This window comes from Heterocephalus glaber, unplaced genomic scaffold (assembly GCF_053883595.1).
Source record: "Heterocephalus glaber isolate CG9 unplaced genomic scaffold, H.glaber_assembly_v1.0 deba00001538, whole genome shotgun sequence".
Classification (NCBI taxonomy): Eukaryota; Metazoa; Chordata; class Mammalia; order Rodentia; family Bathyergidae; genus Heterocephalus; species Heterocephalus glaber.
In genome coordinates this window covers 5,263,951-5,286,075 of record NW_028258333.1, presented here as the reverse complement: position 1 = coordinate 5,286,075, position 22,125 = coordinate 5,263,951, and the positions used below count along the sequence as shown (strand labels likewise).

The following is a 22,125-nucleotide window of genomic DNA, read 5'->3' as shown; positions in this document are numbered from 1 at the left end:
GACCTCTTATAATACGGCTTGACTATAAACTCAGACAAGATTATAAAACATAATCAAATATGATAGCGTAGTTTCATTTTGGCATACATGTGGGTAAGAAAGTGCATGTGGGGAGCACATCTACTGCATTAACTTTTTATTTGCAGCCATAAACCATGCATTTCTCAGTAAAGAAAATGAGCAAATCTAGGAAGGAGGCATTATCAGAGGAGCAAGAGCCTTCTGGCAGCACACAGCTATACCATCTTAAGAAAACAAATTCCGTGTTTCTTTAAATACCAAAAACACTTCATTTTTCTGTCACAGTGGTTCTTACCTAGGGACAGTCTTTCCATCCAAGGGGGCACTTGGCAATGTCTGGTATCGTTTTTGGTTGTCACAATTGGGGCAGGGTTGCTACAGGCATCTGCTGGGTAGTAGCCAGGGGCGCTGCTGAGCACCTCAGAATCCACAGGGCAGTCACCCACAAGAAAGAACTATTCCATCCAAAGGTCAGTACTGCTGAGGTTGAGAAGTCCTGGTCTTACTATTACCTTAGCTCAGAACTAAGTTTCTACTCCTCCAAACTTAATATAATCATATACATTGGTGCTAATTGATAGTCTCCAAATGTTGCATCAAAGTCTGTAAATCTGAACTACACTTTACTTCCCAGAGAGAGAGGTAACTAATAGCTATGATGGGCAGATTTCAAACATGCCTTCCTGGCAACCATGTCTTTGTATCACCTTCTTCCCTTGAGTGTAAGCAGAACCTGTAAATAACTGACCTTTAGCCAATAAAATAAAGCAAATGTGAGAGCATTTTGCATATGTAATTGAAGTCCCTAAGGCACTCACTTCATCAACTGAAAGTCCTGAGTGTACCTGACCTAATTAGGTGAATTCTTTAAGAGGCTCTCTAAAAGAGAGAGCCTCCTCTTACTGGTTTTACAGCCCAACTAGCATGTGTGCTACCACCTCAAGGAAGTGAATTCTGCCAACAAGCATGAGAGCTAGGAAGAAGACCCTGAGGCTTGGATGACCAGTCCCTTGACTGCAGCTCTGTGAGACTCTACAGAAAAGACCCAGTTAACTCACGCCAAGAATTCTGCCCCAAAGAAACTTTGAAAGAATCCAGTGGACCTGGAGTTACATACACTGCTAAGGTGCAGTATATTTTTATGTAGCAATAGAAAACTAATGCAATGACCAACTAATTCATCACAGAGGAACTCTTCACCCCACACGATATGATTAGAATAATAACATTCACTTAGGAAACGCTGTTTTCCAGTAGTCTTACCAGCACAATGGCACATGCAATGGACTGAATGTTCATGTCCCCTCAATATTCATATATTAAAAGCCTAACCTCACAAAGATTGTATTACAAGGTGAGGTCTTTGTGAAGCAATTAAATTATAAGAATGGAGCCCTTATAACAGAGCTCCCTGACCTCTTCCACCATGTGAAGGCACAATGGAAAGATGGCTGTGAATGAACCGACCCCAGCAAACACTTAACCTGCCAGCACCTTGATCATGGACTTCCTGGTCTCCAGAATTGTGAGCCATTAACTTCTGTTGTTTATAAGCAATCCAGTCTACAGCATTTGGTTACAGTCATCTGAAAGGACTGAGACAGTACACAATCATGATTAGGTGGAAAGAACTTATTGTCTAAATTCATATAGAATAGAAAAGCACAAATGGGCTTGGATTTTAAGGAGACTCTACTTGCTTATGTTGAAAGTTATGGAACAATTCAAATGCATGGATAATATCATCAGAGCAGACCAATGGCTGCTGTCTTCTCTCACTATTTCCCCTCACTCATTGTAGCTTATGGCTCTGAAACAAATCTGTTGTTTCTGTCATCTCTGACCATTTCACAGTCTTCTCTCAGAGTTGGCTGGGATGGTGCAGTAGTCCATTACTTTGTATGTAGTCAGCCCTGTTGCCTGGCAGTAGTCGCCATGGTTTCCATTTGAAAGTGGATTGCCATGATGGGCTGGGAACTGGTGTGTCAATCTGGTCTCTGCCTCAACCTACCACTCCTCTGCTTTCCAATCTTGGGCATTCACTTCTCCTAAAAGCTCAGTGTCCACATCTGGTAGGGAAGATGGTTGGAATAAGACATTCCTAAAGCCTCAGTCTATGATTCTATGATCCATCACATTACTCTTTAAAGCTGAGTAATACAAACACTTCTAATGGGGCAAAAAGCATCATTGCGCACCAACATATTGACTTAAATTATTTTAATTATATTATTGCTTAGTGATGTGCAAATGGAAAAGTAGAAATAAATTCCATATGTTCTAGCTCTGATTCAATGAGGAAACCAAAACAAAAGAACAAATGAAGCACAGAAACAATAAAACCCATAACACTGAAATTAACAGCATTAGTTTAATGTGAAAGATGACATTATTTTGCAGAGAATAACTTTCTTTCAAAACTTAAGTATAGTATTGGCTGCTTTGAAAGCCAGTGTTCTTTAGGCCAGGGAAGACTCAACCTGCAACCTCAACACCAGTTTCCTCTGCTGAACTCAGGGAGACCTTTGCTCCTCCACTGAGGGGACCATCATTTGACCTTCATTTGGTTCCTGTCATTCACATTTTTAAGTCTGTTCTTTTCTTCCTTAGCCCAACCACTGAAGCATAGCACCTTCCTTAGAATATGGGAAACTTAGATAATGAAACCTGGGGCAGGGACTTGTTATAAAGCGGAACTAATATACAATGACTGTTTCTTAATTTGTAGTAGACACATAATTGAACATATTCATGGATTTCAGTTTGACATTTAAATAAAGGTAGACAATGATCAGGATAACTACTATATCCATCACCTTTAATGTTTATGATTTCTTTGTGTTGGGAACATACATTTTAAGATGATAGCTGAAATCACAAAATAAGACAAATTTCTGAGAAAATTCTTAAACATACATGAGAACATGGGTGTACACTACCTCTCCAAGGGTCACAAACTCCAGATTACTAAATTCTGGCCTAGTAGGAAAGGGAATAAAGTTGAGGAAATAGTATTACTAGTGTTATTTGAGTTCACATGGTGTGTTGAGTACTCAAATACATATTTTACATGCCTCAAAGTATTATCAAGTATTCACCATGCCATACACCAGAAATTCTAGATCTTTTTTCATTACTGTTCCCCTAACGAAACTTTGAAACTTTTTTTCCTACTTGTCCTACCCAGGGAAATTGTAGAACCAAAGACATGCTGTATCTCTGTGTGTGTGTGTGTGTGTGTGTGTGTCTGTGTATACATCCATGCTTTATACTCAAAAAGGCCAAAGTTGCTTTTTACCTCCAAGGAGCCAGTTTCCCTGGGAAAAGCAATATTGTCTTCATTGAGAGTGAATGTTTTTGGATAAGTAAATTTTTTGATTGCCTGAGTATTAAATCAATTAAATAGCTAAGGAAAGCAAAATAACACAGAATAGTTGATTCTCATTGTTCAAGGTAGTTAGGTGATATAAAGACACAGCACAACCGGGGATTTAGCTCAGTGCTTTCGCCGCCTGCTGTGCAAGTGCAAAGACCCAAGTTTGATCCCTGGTACCAAAAAGACACAGCATTCACTGAATTAGTGAATAGTGAATCCTTGCACTGAAAGGAAACAGAAGGATAGGTTCCTGTGAGCCTCTGAGCACATTTTCAGCAAGTGAGCAAAACATAACCTTGTTTTATGTGCGTTTCTTTTCAAAGGCACCCACTTAATGTATGTTTTAGATTCATTAACCCTAAAATGAAAGCCAACATCACCGTAACTCGGATCTAAAAACAGCTTATCCTCCGCGCGCAGGGGACATCACTGCTTCCCGACCTCCAAGAACACAAGACAGCTCTTCCACACTCCGCCTGGCAAAATCACCACCAAAAAGCCAGCAATCCAGAAGGATGCAGCACTACACAGACTATGGAAAGCACATTGTGCTTAGTGTGGAGCTGAAGCAGAAAGACAGAGTACTGGCTTCTTCACGCTCATGGGAACCTGGCATCAGAGAACTCGGTAACCTCAGAGTGTGGTGAGTACTGATTTTAGCAAGTAGGAAAATTAAGGATTATGAAATCTGCAAATAAACATGATTCATTAAATAGAATCTTGCCCTAAATGTGGTTTTGTCTGTACCCAGATTTTCATATAGGATCACAAGTTTTACCTCTTAGAGTTATTGTGATGGCTCAGTAAAATAATCCAGATGTTAAATTTGAATGTTTAAATTTTAAAAATTTATTACAATAGGAGGCACATTGCCATCAATCCTTCTCAAAATACTCCCCTTCACATCAAACACCCTTATCCCACTGTCCTTGCTACTTTCTGAAGCAGTTTACAGTTTACAGCAACTTTTATGCCCCAAAAAATTACACTATGTCCTCATCCACCTTATTCACTGGATCTGGCACTGTGTGACTTCTGGCTCTTCCCCAAAGTCAAAATGATCATAAAAGGCAAAACTTTTGAATCAGTTCAGGCCTTCAAGGCAGATATGAAAGGACAATAAAGACACTCTCAAAGAAAGGATTTTCAGAATTGCTTCAAAACACGGCAAGAAGGCTGGGTGTGTTCAAAGCAAGGAGGAGTATTTCGAGGGGGATTAATGACAATGTGACTTTTACTGTAATAAATTTTTAAGTATATATTTTTACCATATTTTGTGATTGCATCGCATATCCTTTGGGATAGTGCAGGTACCTAGGAAATATCTAACATTTTAGAATAATGAGGTTCATATTTTGGATACTATTTGGGTGATACATAAAACAAACCATCACAGTGCATACAAGAGCCCAGCCTGGGAGTTAGTAATACCAACCCATTTATCACAGTTCAACTGGTATCAAGAACCACAGGATTAAATTTAAAATAATAATTATTTTGTTATTATATACAACAGTACAGTCATTATTATATATACACAGAAATTAAATCATATATACCCTATATATCCTGTAAAAATCCTTCACATATAAGCAAAGTTGCCAATTCTACTGTTTAACTGCTTTACCTACATGAAAGTTACTTGGTTTTTTGACCAATGAACTTCACCTTTGGGATTTGCTAAAGATTTTTGCTTTATTTAATTTTCTCCCATGTGGGCTAAAGCCCCAAATTGAGACAAGTAAACAAGTAATTAGGTATCAAATACAAGTGAACATTAAAGCAAGAAAAAATTAATACACTGAAGAAAGTAAATGTTATCTGTAATAGATTAATGCAAATGCACTAATTCCAAATTGCACTATGGAGAAATCATTCGGTGGATCAATCATTTTGGTCATCTGGGACACACTATTAAGCCAGGAGTGCTGGCAGAAGGTGTGCTGGGCTCTTGCTCCAATCCTGCAGTCCTCTGGGCTCTCTGTTAGGGAGTGCCAGGTTTTCCTAGTGCTTGATGACAAAGGGAATGTTCTTTAAATGCGAATCTTATTAGTGAGAGATTCTGAGTCCCTTTTCATTTAAAAATTCCCATACATAACATTCAAAAGTAAGCGTTTCTTATTCCTAGCGTCCAGGCTGAACTTTTAAATGCAGCTATTTAAAACAAGAAAGTCAGAATTTCCATTGTAATCTGTAGTGGCACAAAAGGAAAAGGGCATATAAAAAATCAATACATGACAAAATATAAATAGATGGGGTCCCCTGACTGCAAACATTTTAGAAGTCCAAGAAATCTCTTCCAAAATTGACTTGCTATATGAATTCTGAACAATATGCACTGAATTTGTCATGTGGATTCTAGACTTCTAATGCAAAATCCACAAGCTACAGTGTAGATCCATGTGACTGCCTCAGACCTGTGTCTCCCGCTTCTCTCCACTACCTTGTTTTAGGCTGCTGGCGGCAGACTTTGAGAGTCTGATTCAATATTAATTGTCCTCACTGAAGGAAAGAGAATTTTCTTCAATATCAAGATCAAAGGAGGCCTGGGTCATATTTGTTTATTAAGCTCACTGTCGTTTTCCTGTTATTCTGAAATAGTTTCTTATTTCTTTAATCCACAGTTTAAATCTCTGTACATACAGAATAATAATATTAGTTATCTCAAAGAATGATTTGGCTTAATCCTTGGCCCAGGTGCATATTAGTTTTTGGAAAGAAACTGAATACATGTTATAAAAATGCATTGGCTCTTTTGAGCCAAAAGGGAACAATTTAATAGATGACTTCTCCAGGGCTGGAGGCCTTGAAGTAGAGATAAATGAGGAGGAGTGGATCCCAAGAACTCTGCTTCATTTCTTGTGAGTGAAAAATGCTAAATGGTATCCTTTGCTTTGGTTTTGTTTCCATTCTTCTATACTGCAGCACGTAGAAGTGGGTCTTGAGAAGGAAAGGAGATAAAAGCAAATGATATAGAAAGGGCACTGCTGGAGTCAGGCTTTTGTTCCCCTGTCAAGGTATTTAATGTTCTAACTAGTTCTTTCTTTACTCTAATTTCCCAACTCACCTAACAAGTGCTTTCAGAGCTACTGAACAGGATACACATCACACATGCCTGCAACTGCATCAGTCCCTGGCAGAGCTGGCAAACAAGATGCATTAATTGAGCACCATGGGGAGCCCCAATGACATGCAGAGCCCAGGACAATGGAGCTGCCCCTAAGAAGCTGCCTGTCTAATGAGTTGCATGCTCAGCCTAAGAAAAGCCAAGAATTTGTGTCATTACCAAATGACAAAATGAAGTCACCAAACACACTCTTGCTGCAAGCTCTGCTCTTCGAGGCTGGAGATGACCAGCCAGGGCCCCTGGACCATCCCTTTTGTTCCCTAAGTGGGGACCCACTGCTTTCTTGCAGGAAAGGCAGGACCCACAGCCTTAGAGAGACAGTGCGGGAAGGATTGGCCCATTCCAAAAGCACAGGAGAAAACCATCCCATGCCACATCAATCCCTGCATAACCATGATCCGGAGAGCAGATGCGTAACCACTTCAGTCTTGTTAGCTTAGGAGCTACAGGGTGAACACAGAAAGAGTCAGGCAGAAATCAGTGTAGCTGATCAGCATGGATTCCCCATCTTCACACTCCTCTTCTTCTTCGGTAGAAAAAGGCTTATTTAGATAAAAACCTCAACTAAAGCCAGTCTCTTCTACATTGTTCCTAGAGGCTGTGATTACAAGAAAAAGAAGAAAAAGCTATGACTGCCAGCCAGTGGTCTTAAATCCACAGAAGCTAACAGGAGGGCTTAATGAAGTCCACCAAATGCAACAAGAGCCACCCTAGGGACAAGCAGCTAGAGTCGGACTGCTCGGGCCAGAATCTGGGCTTCGCTAGTATCTAGCTGGTTGACCTTGCAGACATTTATTTCTCAATATTTCTGTTTCCTCATCTGTAAAATGGGTTAATAGTAAGTAAAGGTAGTTCATAAAGTACTATTAGAAAAAAATGAGGTAAATAAGTAAATGATTTATAATGGCAATATAATTAATAATAAATGCTGTTAATCATCTGCTCTAATCATATTCTTAATAAACAACTCAATTTAATTTGAAAAATGCTTACCCAATTTATTGAATGCAAAAGTTTGTAATTATCACTAGAAACAAACAAGGCACAGTCCGTATTGGATTGGGGAGATAAACCACAGGCACGGGAATAAAATTAAATATAATGCAGTAAGATTAAGTTTCCAACTAAAACCATTAAGTGATATTTTCAAATATTGTTGTTTTTAAGTATTTTATTCCTCCTTTTGAGAGTTGGGGAGGAATTTGAAGTCCAAGGATCTGTCCAAGGTCAAAGCATTTGAGAGTATTCAAGTATCGTGTGCTTTACAAAATTTATCCTTTCGTCTTTTCTCGATTATTAGCTCCTGAGGGCAGGTTCTGCATCTGATTTCATTCAGCACTGTGTCCCCAAAAGTAAGTACTGTGCCTGGCCTACTGTGGACACGCAGGACACACGTGAGTTGAAAGAAGAGCAAGAAGCTGACTGCAGGAATAAACTGGGCACTTATCCAAACAGAATAACCCTGGGCCCCTGCTTCCTAATAAGCAGCCCCCTTCCTTCCAGGCACCCGTTGAATCTATGCTACCCCACAGAGAAACCTCACAGAATGGCTAAGCAAACAGAATCTCAAAACCGCACAGATGCCCAGCAGGGACATCCTATTGCACAGGGTCACTGTAATAAATTACCACTAGCCGGGTGGCTCGAAGTAACAAAAATGTAATATTAGTCATGAAAGCTGCAAGTCTGAAATCGAGGAGCCAAAGGGCCACATCCCCTCCAAAGGCTCTAAGGAGAATCTGCTCCATGCTCCTCTCCCAACCTGTGTTGCTCCTTGGCTTCTGGCAGCGTAACCCATCTCTAAGCATAACTCATGGTCACAGGGCTGTCTTCCCTTTGGGTGTCTCCGTGTCTCTTCTCTTAAGGACACCAGTCATGCTGGATTAGGGGCCCCCCTGTTCAGTGTACACTCAACCAATGGCATCTCCAACAACCTCCTCTCCAAATGAGACCATCAGAATGGTGTTCCAGGAAGTACGGGAACTGAGGAAGGGGGAAAATACAATTCAAGCCAGAAGGCAATCTAACACCATTTTCTGCAGAATTAAGCAGAAAATTCCACCAGAGTCTCTTATAGGAGTGTTTGTTCTAGCTTCACTGTGCGATGGCATCATTACTATAAGTGGAACTGCAAGATTAGCAAGTAAGATCTAATGCACCATGAAAGGCAAAATGTCTAAAGACGTCTCTCAGCTTGTGAGAAGCAAGGCCTTGGCACACCAGCATGGATGTTTCCCGTTAAAAAGGCCAGGCAATGCTTCTCTGAGGTCCCCAAGGCAGAGCCTGCTCCCCTGAGGCACCCACCTTTGGGTTACTCTGCCAGAGTTAACACAGATGCCAGCTGAGGCAGACAGATGCTGCTGTTCCTGATGCTGACAGATGGTGCTTCACAGCTGGAGTTCTGAACGGAGTAATAAGAGGATCACAACCATGGACAGGCTAAAAGGCTACAGGAATTAGCTCAAGAATTTCCATTGTAATATGTCACTCAAAAGTCATTCTTATGCTAATAAAAGCAATTGCACAATTTGCACCAGCACTTAATCCTCTCCCTCTTCCTGCAAGTCCTGAAAGGCTACTGTGGCCTAGGTCAGGAGAAGACTGTGTCTTGCTTAGTCTGCATGTGCAAGGAAAGGCCAGCACTCTTCCTGGGCCCACTGCTGTGTTTCAAAGCCACGTGTCCCTTTCCTAGCATCAAGAGCCTCCCGTGTCAGTAAGCCAGTAAGTGCCTCTTCCGATTCACTCACTCATTCACCATGACATGCACAACACCATGGCCAAGCCCACCTGACCTTGAAGGCTCTCCCCATGGACTGTGAAGCTGTGGAAAGAGTGGAAAACCCTCCAGTGCCATTCCTCATGCAGTGATGGACAGTCGGCCCACATTTCTCTCAATTCTTTGTGGCTCTCTGTAGCTCAGTCCCAGGTTAAAGGCAGACAATTATAGACCTTGTATCTCACGGCCACTCACTGAGTTCAGGTTTTTACACAAAGCGCTTTGACATGTGTTTATCTCTATCATCACCGATGATCAATCTCAACCAGAGGAACGTCTGAATGAAAAACTGTAAGAGGGTTTAACAGTCTTTATTCTTCTCCTTTCGGTGGTAGCAATGATCCCACCAACAGTGAAAGAGGGGGAAAGACTACATATTTAAGATCTTCTTATTTTGTGCAAAATAATCTCAGAATCTATTGTTTCCCACCCCACACTGTCCATTTATTAAAGACTCACAGGCAAAAAAAAGTTTCTTGGGCCGGGGATTTAGCTCAGTGGTTTCGCCACCTGCTGCACAGGCGCAAGGACCCCAGTTCGATCCCTGGTACCAAACAAACAAACAAACAAACAACAAAAAAATAAGTTTCTCCCTCAGAGAAAATATAGGAAGCAAATACAGCTAAGAAAGCACTAAACTGGCACGACTGTGACACCGACTAGCTGAAGGCCCTGAGTCACCCTCTCCTGCTTCCCAACACCTAATCCTCTGCCTCGGATGTCACACCTCCGGTTCTGAGTGACCATTGCCCTCTAGAGCCAAGACATGTTTCTTATAGCATTTGTTCCATTTTTTAATCACCCATCACTAACTCAAAGTCTGTATGTCCTGTGAGTTCCTTTCAGCTTCCCGTGTTCACCTTCTTTACTAATACTCCTCACTTAAAAAGTCATAAGCCCTCTAGCAAAACCATAAACAACATCACAACCACAGCACAGTGTCCGAAAGGCGTAAAAGCTAAGTGGAAGAAACAGAGGTGTTAGCTAACTGTCTCCTTCTTGGGTTGAAAATGTCACCAAATACCCAAGCATAGATGGATTATTTCCCAGCTGTCTTCTGTTTGGCACTGGACACTGGAACTTGCCAATCTCGCGATGTCTTCCTAGTCCCCAGATGGCAGTCCCAGTGTTCTCACCTAACATGCCTCATAAGACTATGGTCATTCTCCTTCCACATCTCTTCCCCTTTACTTGGAGGGGGAGATATTTTCCTCAGACCCGTGGTGGGAAGCTGCAGTTTTACTACAAAGGAGTAGAGGGGACCATTTTTGCCGGTACTTGTCTCTTAGCACAGAGCAACAGAGAGGATGAATGGCAGCAACAGAGACCCTCCCAGAGTAGCAGAACCCTTCCGCTCCCACGGCTGCAGAGAGGAGGGCTAAAGGGATACACCAAGGGCAGTGAATTGCCAACCACCAAATCCATCCATCTCCCAGCCCTGTAGCTGCCACATGGTTGGGCCATATTGACCTCATCTCTGGTTTCAGCTGGCAGCTGTGCCTATCTTAGCCCAAGGACACAGGTGCATCATCTACCCTCGCTGCCCAGAGACTGCCTGGGCTGACAGTGAGGAGAAGTGCATAAATGGACAATGGAGAGAGTTGTTCCATGGTAGAGAAATCTCTCTCTCTCTTTCTCCACCCCCCTACTGATCCATGCCATATTATTTCAAAAAGGGGCTACGGTTCAGCTGTGTCCCCAAAATTCAAAGTTAGAAGTTCGATTTTCAAACATATGGGGAGCTGAGGCCTAATGAGAAACTACTGAGTCACAGGGATAGAGCCCTTGAGAATGGATGGATTTCACTATCCCAGGGCAAGGCTCAGTACCGCAAGAGCAGCCGTGCAAAAGCGAATCCACTCTGCTGCTTTCACTTTTGCGCTTGGCCTTTCACCTTCCACCAGGCACAAGGGCCTCAGCACACATCAACTTGGCTTTGCCCGCGGACTTGCCAGCCTCAAAAACAGTGAGCTCAATTAACTTCCCTTCCTTAAAAATCACCCAGTCCGTAGTATTCTGTTACAGCAAATAGACAGTGTCAGGAGATGAAGATGCACACGGGAAAACAGAGAAACAGAAAGAAATGAGGTAAGGACATCACCGAAATGTTAGCAGTTCAACTCAGTCTGATACCCAGTCGCTACTGAAGTTCTGTAATATGAATCAAAAGGACAGAGAGTCTCTCTGTGGCACTTGGTGGTAAGTATGGGAACTGCAGCAATTTCGTGACTACCAAAATTATATTTCAAATTTCAGACGAGAAATCTTCATCATAAAAGTAGTAAGGTATTTTTTTCCAACTAAAAGTAATACTAGCTTTAGAGATTGATTCTATAAAAGACTGAGTAGGTATAAAGTAGTAACTTCAACAGTAATGAACTGTAATAGTTTAAGCACAGGAAAGTAAAACTAAGAAGCAATACACTTAGCCACACAATAAATCTGATAAGGCTTCCAGCCCTTGGGAAATAGTTTAATTTGCTCTGAGCAATCAACAGATGACTCAGACGCTCTTTCTTCTTTTAAAAACTTTAACTCAGCTTCCATCTATAATCTATGTTGTATTTTTCAAAGCTTTATGCATTTTAAAAAATAGCTGTCCCTAAATTTTACATTTACAGCCCTTTTATCATATAAATTGTGGTCACAACCTAAGTTAAGGTTTGTAGAAGCCAGTGAAAGGAAAGGTCTGGCTTCTATAAAAGGAGATACATTAAGCAAAATAAATCTCCCCTGAAACTGGAATAGTTCTTGAATATAGCAACTTAGGAGCTAATCTCTTCTTTCTTTGGAAAATATAATAGTTTTGCCTTTTGGCCAGAATAGATCAAACACTCCAAGGGCAGCTGTTGTTCCTTTTCTTATTCTCTTTCTTGATGTGCTGCTTCTTGATTAATAACCATAAAATTTCCCAGAATTATTTTCCCAAAAACTTCCAGCACAAAGGAATCACTTCATCCATAAAGGTGTCAGGAGCATTCTGACTACTCTCCCATCCAGCCTAAATCGGGAATTTAAGATTTCAATCTGCACATTAAACTCTTTTTCTACTCTAGTCTTTCTTTATTCACCTTCTTATAAAATTCACTTTCCTCATCATAAGGCGCAAGCTGCATTTGACGAAGACATCTTGTGTAACCCAGGTAGAAATTTTAGAGTATGCTTACATTATGAGTATGTTCATAAAGATCTAGTTGGAATGTAATTTATAGGGTTTTAACTCACTTAAATCAGAAGTAAGAATTTCAGGCATTTGAGATGGTATTTTTTTCTCAATATGATACTATCTAGGGAGATGTTTTCAAATAGATGGTTTAGGTCAGGCGAAATAATCTTACTAGCTCCAAGATTTATATATCTTTTGAAAAACTGAGATGGAATCACATATTTTGGACTGTTTTCCCTCCTGCTCTTCTCATCCCTTCTATCATATGAAAGATACACGGGAAAAAACAAAATGCAGCGCTTCTCCGACTCTACTCTGAACACAGCACAGCCAGCGACGGCGACCTCTGCTCACCAGAATGTGTGGGGCTGAGGTGTTTTCCCCACCAGTCAGCAGGCAAGCAATTCTGCAGCAGATTCTCTGGTTGGGCTTCCCATATTTCAATTCAATTCTGACCCTCTATAAGATGCGAGTGCCAGATCCCACAAGCAGGGGCTCCGCTTGAGCCACCAGTACGTCATTGGCTAAAAACCAGAGTTCCCATGATCCCTCTCTTCTGTCTGATTAGTTTCCTAGGGTGACTCATGGAACACTTGGAAATGGCTGCTTCCTGGTTTATTACGAAGCAACATATAAAACTTCACGTTTTGAAAGTTGTTTATTTTTGTTTTAATGTGAGGGAGAGCTATATGAAGAAGTGGAAAGGAGGAAAATTAATGACTAGTTCTGAATAATTATTTTGTCTATTGAAAACAAATATTCTACACACATACTTACATCACTCAAAAATAAATTCTACCATGACTTTTTCTTAGGCATTTCAAAGGAAAACCTTAACCCAGTCTTGGCATGACCATACATTCTGATTTAGTTGATTTCCTGCTATAAATACAAGAGCCCTTAGTCTTACAGACAAGAGTGCTTCATTTACATCTCACCTTTGTTCTTGAACAAGCAAACCACCTAATATCCCTAAGCCTTCAGTTTTCCCTTCTGTCATGCAAAGGGATTAGGGGTGCAATGCTCCTTACCTCTGACAGCAGCCAACCTCTATGAGCATGTTCTGCACTCTTGTTATTACACCAAGTCCTCACCCCAGGAGCCAGGACCTGTGTTACTCTCCTCATTGTCCTCCCAGGGAATCAAAGGCACAGATCGTGTTACCCTTCCAAAGCTAGTAAATGAAAACACCAGGCGTCGGACCTCAGCCACTGCTCTGTATCATCCTCTTAGATTCTTACTGGAGCCTTTGTAAAAAGCCCAGATGCTGGGATTAGTGTACATAGGTCCAAATTCATTGCCTCTTACCACTGGTTGGCTTTGGGAAGATAGTTCATTCTCTGCCTCAGTGAGCTTCCTTATAAAATGTGTTGCCTTTCCATGAATTAATCCATATAACACACTTTGATTGATGTTTGGCCCATAGTGATTGTTCTCCATTAATACTGTACTAAGCGTGTGCTTTAGTCCAGATATAAAATATTTCTAAATTAAACTCCTAGGTCATCACTTTAATCCAAACAATTGATTCTGAGTTAATAATCAGATTAATAAATCCAGGCCAGGTCTGTCTTCCCAGGTATACTTTTTGAATCTCTGCGTATCAATCAATGCAGTTATCCCATAATTCCCCACTTACCACATGCCACACAGCCACATGCCCCTGTCTTGACTCTTGCTAGTTTAGAATAACATCTCTGCAAGATATCACCTTCATTCATTTGCAACTCCTCCACAACAGCCTTCCCTGGGTCTCAGAGCAAACTTTCCCACTTGGAATGTTGGTAGCACTTGGCAGTCCTTTGGCACTCAACGTACTCATAATCACAACTGGCATTTACAGCACTCTTGGGAATACAGCAATTTGTTTTTATGCATATTTTCTCACTGCTTTGGCATTTCTATCTTCTTACAGGCTCAGAGATCACAGGTTGTAAACACTGCAGCTGGCAAAAGGCTACACCACGGAGCCCCTGGGAACAACTCATTGTCAGTGATACTCATGCTCTAGATATTGGGAGATGAACAAAAGCCAAGGCAGACCTCATTTCCCACACAGGTAGAGTGTTCATAATGCAAAGACTCACCAGGTTTTCACCTGACTGTGCTCTGATGTGGAAAGGAGCACCTCAAGTCAACTCAAGTCAGCAGTGGAAGCGGATGTGGAGAAAGAGGAGAGAAATAAATGCATTTCCACTCTAATCAAGAAGGGAATTGAGTCTGGCATTTTTGCATTGAGCAGAGGCTGAACTGTCGTATCACTAGTGCATGTTATTATGGCAAAGATCAGTCTATAATTCTGACAACCTGAATTCTAGAACATCTCCAAAGCCAACTGTGAGTCTCCATCTCGGACCCACCTACTCTATAGCATCTGCCTCTTGCTTTCCCTGGAGTCCTTCTTCAGCCCCGTTACCCAAGGCAAAGCCCACAGACTCACCACACCATTCACCTCTATCTTCAGTGTAAACTGGAGTAGCAAATCAAGCTCTTGTTCCTACCCTGAAGTACATGCATGAGGAATTCAGACTGGCTACTGCATGGCTACAGGGTGCTCCCATCATTCACATAAAATATACCTCTCTCACCTCCAAGTAAGGAACAGAAACACCATTTCACAGAGGAGTTTAGTGGCCTAGACCGCCCAAGATCAGAACAGATACACTTTTAACTTTTTCAACTGTTTACTTTCCAAATACCTTACCAAATTCTTGACCTCCTTTGACCCACCATATGTTTCCCTCCATGTACTACAAAAAGCCTGTACAACCAAGGCATTAAACCTCCTGTTTGTCTTTTCAGCCTCATTCAAAAGCAAAATATTTTACTTTCATTGCATGGTCCAGAGGCAGAGAGGCAAATGCCTCAAAAGCTTTCCAGATTGGTATTATTCAGATTGCCTCCAGGCCTACTATTCCATCACCAAATAAATATTAAATATCCAATATACAGAACATATTAGGTACATCGGATAAAATAATGTAGCCTAAGGTAAGAAATGGTGAACTATATGTTTCTTATGGTTGAACCAAAAGAAATTACTGTTTTTGAAAGTGAAAAAGGGTCAAGATAATAATATCACATGGGTCAACCTAAATACAAACATTTCCTTGGGGTGACACTCTGAGATTGCTGTTCAGTCTGAAAATAACTGAATTTGATTGGATGGTGTCCAACATGTTGTCTTGCATACTCAATGCTTCTTGATAGTCATGATGAGTTACCAATGAACATATTTAGAGAAAGAATGCATATTCTGAATAAAAGAGAGAAAATTCACCAACTTCCAAAAAAGGATGCAAAGAAATTTTGTCATGCTAATTGAACAAACAACAACAACCAAATCTGCACTTTTCGTATTGCTCTCTTTTTTCATTTTTTGGTGCCAGGAATCAAACTCAGGTCCTTGCACTTGCACAGCAGGCAGCAAAACCACTGAGCTAAGTCCCCCGCCTATGTTGCTCTCTTGCACTACTGAACTTCTTACAAAACTCATAGGAAAATCAGTTTATTAATTTCTAACCTAAATCTTTGCAGCAGAAAACCTGAGCATCCCAAAGTGAGCTGGAAAAGACTAAGCTCTGCCTATTTCTAAAGAAAAGGCAGGGAACAGAAGAATCTGGTAGAAGAGAGAGAAAGCAATAGGCACACGGGGAAGAAAATGGAAAGCGAGTGCTCACCCACCTTCATTCACTCAGTTTTCCTTTCAAAGGCTCTAAACTTTCAAATGATGCTAAGGATTGTAGTGCTATAAGGAGAATGGCTTTACTGCCTCTCCTTAAGTGATTCCCCGTATTTTACCAAATGCATAATTATGCAGAATTTCACTGAGTTTGAATATGAGTATTTTATCCTGGAATCTGTCTTTCATCACCACTCTGTTTAATTTTTTATTTCAAAATGCAGACAAACTTTTAGCTTTGCTAAAATCTGAGGTAAGCATAATAGCAGTGGCAAACTTCTCCAAATAATGAAAATAACCCCTGAATAATAAAACTTCTTTTTTCTGTGTGTGGCTAAGCTGAACCAAGCATCAAGTGTAAATCTTAGCTTTTCCATTTACACAGAAGAAAAAAAAAGCTAAGGCCCAGACTAGATGTGTAGTCAAATATCATCCTCCCTCTGATGATAGATGACTTCAAATAAGTTTCTCCAAAACACACAAGGGCTGGTGACAAGATACTCCCCTAATGTTTGTGGGCATACCCACATTTTAAATGAGTCTGAACTTAGTGGCGAAAGTGTGAATTTTAGGCATTCCAAACACAGGAGAAAATAGTAATTGTAATGTTATCATTGGGCAGTGCACTTGACACTTTATAATATGTTATCTCTTTTAGTCTTCACAGCAACCTTAAGACCCAAGCCATATTACCTTCATTTTTAAGATAAGTGAATAGAAGCACAAAAATTAATTATCTCAGGGTCTCCAGACCCATCTAACTCCACAACTCATACCCATTATGCTATGCCACCCCACTTTAAATAGACGGCAATCAAGTTAAGGGTGGAAAATATCAGATTGTGGTAGAGGACTGGCAAACAGAAGACCTAAATTCCAATTCTTTCTTGCGGAAAGACTTCAGTTCTCCTAGCCCAAATTTCCTCAGAACGTGGACACGGTAGTTATTCCATGTGCATTTGTTAGCCTAAAGATTTCTAAGTATCTCTAAGATGCATTCAGAGTGGCAGTCCTGAGGGTGACCATGCTGCCATGGTGTATGGATGGCCAGTGATGCCACTAACCTTATTCCTCTCAAATGTCAAGATTCACATCGTAAGATCTAGCACAGAGCGACTGATACCACTGAGCTCCTGCTTCTACCAAGTGAAAGAGAGAAACTGAAGCTAGGTCTTGCAGAGCCAAGCTTTGCTCTAATCCTAGGTCTCCAGATGCCCTCAGCCTTCTCCTCTGTCCTACCCCTACACAAGGAAAGTATTTCCAATTTGCAAGGTAAACTTTCTGCACTAACATTCCTCCCCATGTCCCATAAATTTCTCCAGAATTAAGAAGAGCTGTCACAATCTGCTACTATCTATAGGCAAAATGGTGCTGTAATCCCAGAAGATGCAGACTGCTCAAGAAAACCAAACTGAGTCCTTGAAACACTGAAAGAATAACAAAGCTGCAGTCCTCGGGGTCTAACATTTGTTATCCACCCAATTACAAATCTCCCTACTCTGTAGGCAATCTCCTTGCTATAAACACAGAAGGGAAAAGAGGCAGAATAAAATAATACAAACAAATGTGAGGCCGACTAGAAATATTTCCCCGAACAAAGCTGTGTGACTCTTGATTTAATCATGAGGTATTGATCTGGCTCCTGGTTTAATGACCAGGAAGTAAGGAGCTGGAAACCTTCTCAGTGTCATTTCCAAAGACACTTACTGCCTAGAGGAAAACTAATCTGGGGAGGATAATCACCCCTGCAAGAGTCTTTACTCATAGTAAGGACAAGGTGCTCCAGAGTACACACATCCAGCTAGCTCATGCAAGGCTATTGAGTCCAGCTCACTTGATTCTGAAAGTTACATGATGGTGAGCACACATTCCAAGGACAGTGGAGGGCCAGAAGCAAAAGGAAAGAACACTGAGCATTCAGGAACCACAAATATTTACCAGGCCCATAAAAGGCAATGAAGGAAAGCAAAGAGTTGGGAGGTTTTCACACAGCTACCAGTCTTGCAGATCACAGTAGGAAATGTGAACTTTATCCAGAAAGCTGCGAAGAGCCTCCTTTAACAAGCAGACACGGATGTCGGATGGTAGGAGGCTGGGTCGAACTAAGAGAAGGGCCGGAGAGGGTAAAACGAGAAGCAGGGAGACTGGCTCGAAAGCTTCCACTGAAGTAGCAAAGGTATCTAGAGAGAAATGAAAAGATCTAAGAGATAGGAATCCAGCAGAAACACCAGGACTTTGTAACTGGGTAGGTGAGGAAGGGAGAGACGTCTCAGATGGCACCTCCTGTGATTTTCCTCAAGTTCTCAGGGATCTAAAACATGGCACATGCAGCCTGTCATGTGCGAAGAGTCTGAGGTATAGGGTCGTCCATGTCATCCTGCATCCACAGGAACAGAGGACAGACTGCACTCCTACTACCCCTGCCTGTCTTCCCTTCTCACCTGCCTCAGGCCTAATCCCCAAACTATTCTTTCCTTCTTTACCTTACACATCAGGCCCAGAACACCATATCTCTCTTCCTTTCCACCTTCCTCTTCCTAGTACAACTTCTTGTCACTCTTGACTCTCGGTCCAACTATCTTAAGTAAGTCAGATTGAAAAGAAAGATCACTTTTTTGAAAAAGAAGAAGTGTGGTATAGACACAAGATGGTGAAGGAAGTGAGAATCTTGGTTGTTTTTTTAAAACACAGAAGATGAAGTTTAAGCCAGGAATTCACAGCAATGTCCTTTAGCTGTGCAGCAGATGGGAAAGCCAGTGAAACATGTGCATCCCTAACGTCCATGGCCGCTGTCTGAACCTCATTTGCGCATCACCACTTCGGATGATGACACTGAGGACCAGCTGGCTGAGCCCAGGGTGGCTTGGAAAACCAACAGGGGAGACCAGAGAAACAGACAGCCACTCGGGCCATGTGTTGGCCTGACCACTATTCCACAAGGCACCCTTCTCCTGCAGGCATCTTACAAGATGATTTTCTTCTAATTTAAAGAATTAGCACAGAAATAAATCACTTGACTTTTTAAACACAGACACACAGCAGGGTTTATGTACCTCTGGCTGCTCCACAACGCCCTACACATGCAGAATGGGCTGCAAACTAATGCCCAAAGTTACTGGATCCGCAGATCACAGAGCTCCTCTGTCTTGCACATTCACCTTTATTTCTCACTGAGTATATCTGGAAGTTAATTCTATTAGTTACTGCAACAATCTCCTCAAAATTTCTTAGATAACTGGCTGTTTTGATCCAGACTAGCTCATGACTTCCACGGGAAGAAAACAGATCACTATCTTCCAGAGAAACATAAAAATGAGTAATTGAGTTTTTAAAAAAGTGATTGGACTAAAATCTTCATAGTTTGAACAAAGTGAGGTTCTAACGATGTTGGCCTTCAGAAGCTTGTGTTTCAATAATTGTTCTATAATTGAGATGGAAATAGAACATTATAAAAGTCAAAGATAACATTTTGCAACTAGGAAGAAAGTGAAATCGATGTATCCCAGTTGGACATAGCCTGTTATTGAGTACAGATTAAAACATGACTTTGCTGAGTGCCAGAGTTCTTCTGTGTGATGACCAGTCATTGATTTACACATCAATACTTTAAAACGAGCAGTAAAATCAACCTAAAGTATTTTGTAAAGTGATGACTTATTTTGGGAATAACAGCATCCACTTTCAAAATGTGACCATTCAGTTCTGACAGTAAATAAATCATGCCACAGTCCCTCTACAATCTACCAACCTTGAGCAATAAACTTTGCATTCAACTTTACACCAGACATCATGCAGTAAAGTAAGTCTAGTTTTAACTCAGTGACCTCAGTCTTGCCTCTGCTGGACAGTAAATCTGAGGCAAAATGAGTAAATATGGGTGGCTGCGTTTCAACCTGGCATAACAGCGAGGTTTTGTCAAAGATCCCAGAATTTTGAGAGTTTTTAGGAGGGGAAAAAGCTGAAAAACAAAAACATATGCTAAACAGCTGGGGATGGGGAAATTAAAGGGCTTTCACCCTAGCTAAGAAAACATGGAAACATAATGAATTTTTCTTTTATTGATCCATTCTAGGCTTTTCTTTTTAAATCTCTGAAATTACTACCTCTAACGCCTCATGTTAGAGGAAGAAAGATACATTAACTTATTCATGCAACTTAAGTTCAACAAATAGAGTTTTGGTCTCTAATTATTAGCTCTTTGGCCTGGAAAAAATTACTTAGGTCTATTGTGGCTCAATTTCTTCATCCTTAAAATGGGCCAGCACTTGTACATAAATCATAGACACGCTGAACACATCCACGTTTCCGCTGTACCACATACCACCCCAAAGCTGAACAAGGCAAACCAGGTCCCTGACTTTAGGAAAGCAGAGAACATGATCAGAAAACAAAAACAAGCAAATACAAATGTTAAAATCTACCAAGTGCCTAAAGGAAACTCATAGGGTAGTAATGAATAAAAGGGCATCCACGAAAGGCTTGGCTGAGTTGGGGACTTCTGAGCTGAAATCTAGAGATCAGAAATAGCCGTGCAAGAGAATCCTACAGGCCAAGGATTTGGAATACGCAAAGGCCCTGACGTTGGAATTAGCCTGGTATGTTCCAGGAATGGGAGAAATACAGAGAAAGGACAAATTATGTAGGCCCTAAAGAGAATAATAAAGAGTTTGGATTTAGTCCATATAGACTAAGAATTTACTGGATTGTTTTCCAACAGGAAAATGATAGATTTTTGTTCTGAAAGACGATGCTGGCTGCTGGGCAGTGAGTGGACCAGTGAGATTCAGACCAAGCAAAAGCATCGGGGAGGTCCCTAAAGCTATTCTTGTAGCAGATGATGACTGCTTGCCATTGGCCATGACTATGGAGAGAAGCAGAAGGAGCCTGACATAGCTCCCAAAGTCCCCCTTAATTTATATTCTAGCAGTCTCTTTGCAACTGCCAATATTAAAAAAACAAAAGGCTAACAAGAAAATTTAATAGTCCCATTTTATTAAAGTTTTTCAAGTGACTGTACTCATAAATCCAATGAAAAGTGTTTTATCAACCACGAACTGGCTTCGATGTACTAGTTTAGATTGAGAGCTGAAAGAGCCAGTTACTTAGTAGAAAGGAAAATCAAGATGCCTGATAGTGCTATAGCTGGGTTGTGGGCAATTCTTCGTTGTTTTCACTTTAGACCAAATTCTAAATAAATTTTGGAACATAAGATAGAGCCTGGATGCTGAGAAGGACAAGTAAGGAGAGGTTTCTCTTCCAGAGCTTCCTGGTAAAGTGTTCTAAGCCTTGCTTTCAACTTTCCACCCAGAGGTTAAAGCAGGGAATACTTTAGGTGTCTCCAGTCAAACCTGTCACTTTGCACTTTAGGAAAGAAAGGAAGAGACAAGAGATGCTGAAAGAAAGCAGGAAGGAGAGGAAGAAAGGGAGAATAGAAGGGGGAAAGGAGGAGGTAAGGTATGATTTGTCACCACTCAGAAGTGCTAATGCTGGCTCCCAAACCTCAAGCTCTGATTCCCTCATCAATCTTAATACCCCCCAGATTCTGTGTAGAACAAACATGGAAAGAAAAGAAAGTTCTTCGCCAAATATTGGAGTCCAGCTTGGAAAAATGAGCTTTACAATGACAGCACATATATTTAAGGGCTTGTTGGGATCTAACTAAGGAGACTGGCTCCAGGCCTTGTAGTTTCACATATTTTCTTGATTTCTAAATTAATCATTTCTAAACCATCTGCCTTAAAATAAGCCAAAGAGAAGCTTCCTCCAGGAATAACCATTCATTGGCATTTCACAATTAAAAACAAGATCACATTTGTGCGACTAGCCTTGAACAAGAATTTGATTTAGACTTAATAGGATACATACTCGTGTAACGCATACCAATGAGTCTGAAAAGAAATATTTAATATGACACAACTCCAGCATAAAACGAAATCAATTTTAACAACTCATCACAATTTATTAGACACAACTTAGA

General features: G+C 41.0%; 1 protein-coding gene across 2 annotated transcripts in view; it reads right to left on the bottom strand.

Moving 5' to 3' along the window:
• Nucleotides 1-22,125, bottom strand: part of Fbxl7 (F-box and leucine rich repeat protein 7) — a 399,360-nt gene that overhangs the window by 287,203 nt on the left and 90,032 nt on the right. The window contains exon 1 of one of the 2 annotated variants that reach the window (XM_087189243.1): nt 317-2,297. The exons of the other annotated variant lie outside the window; for it this stretch is intronic. Within the exon in view, the coding sequence (XP_087045369.1) occupies nt 317-335 (19 nt within the window). The 5' untranslated portion in view covers nt 336-2,297. Of the gene's footprint in view, nt 1-316; nt 2,298-22,125 lie in introns of those variants that run through there. 2 annotated transcript variants of the gene reach the window in all.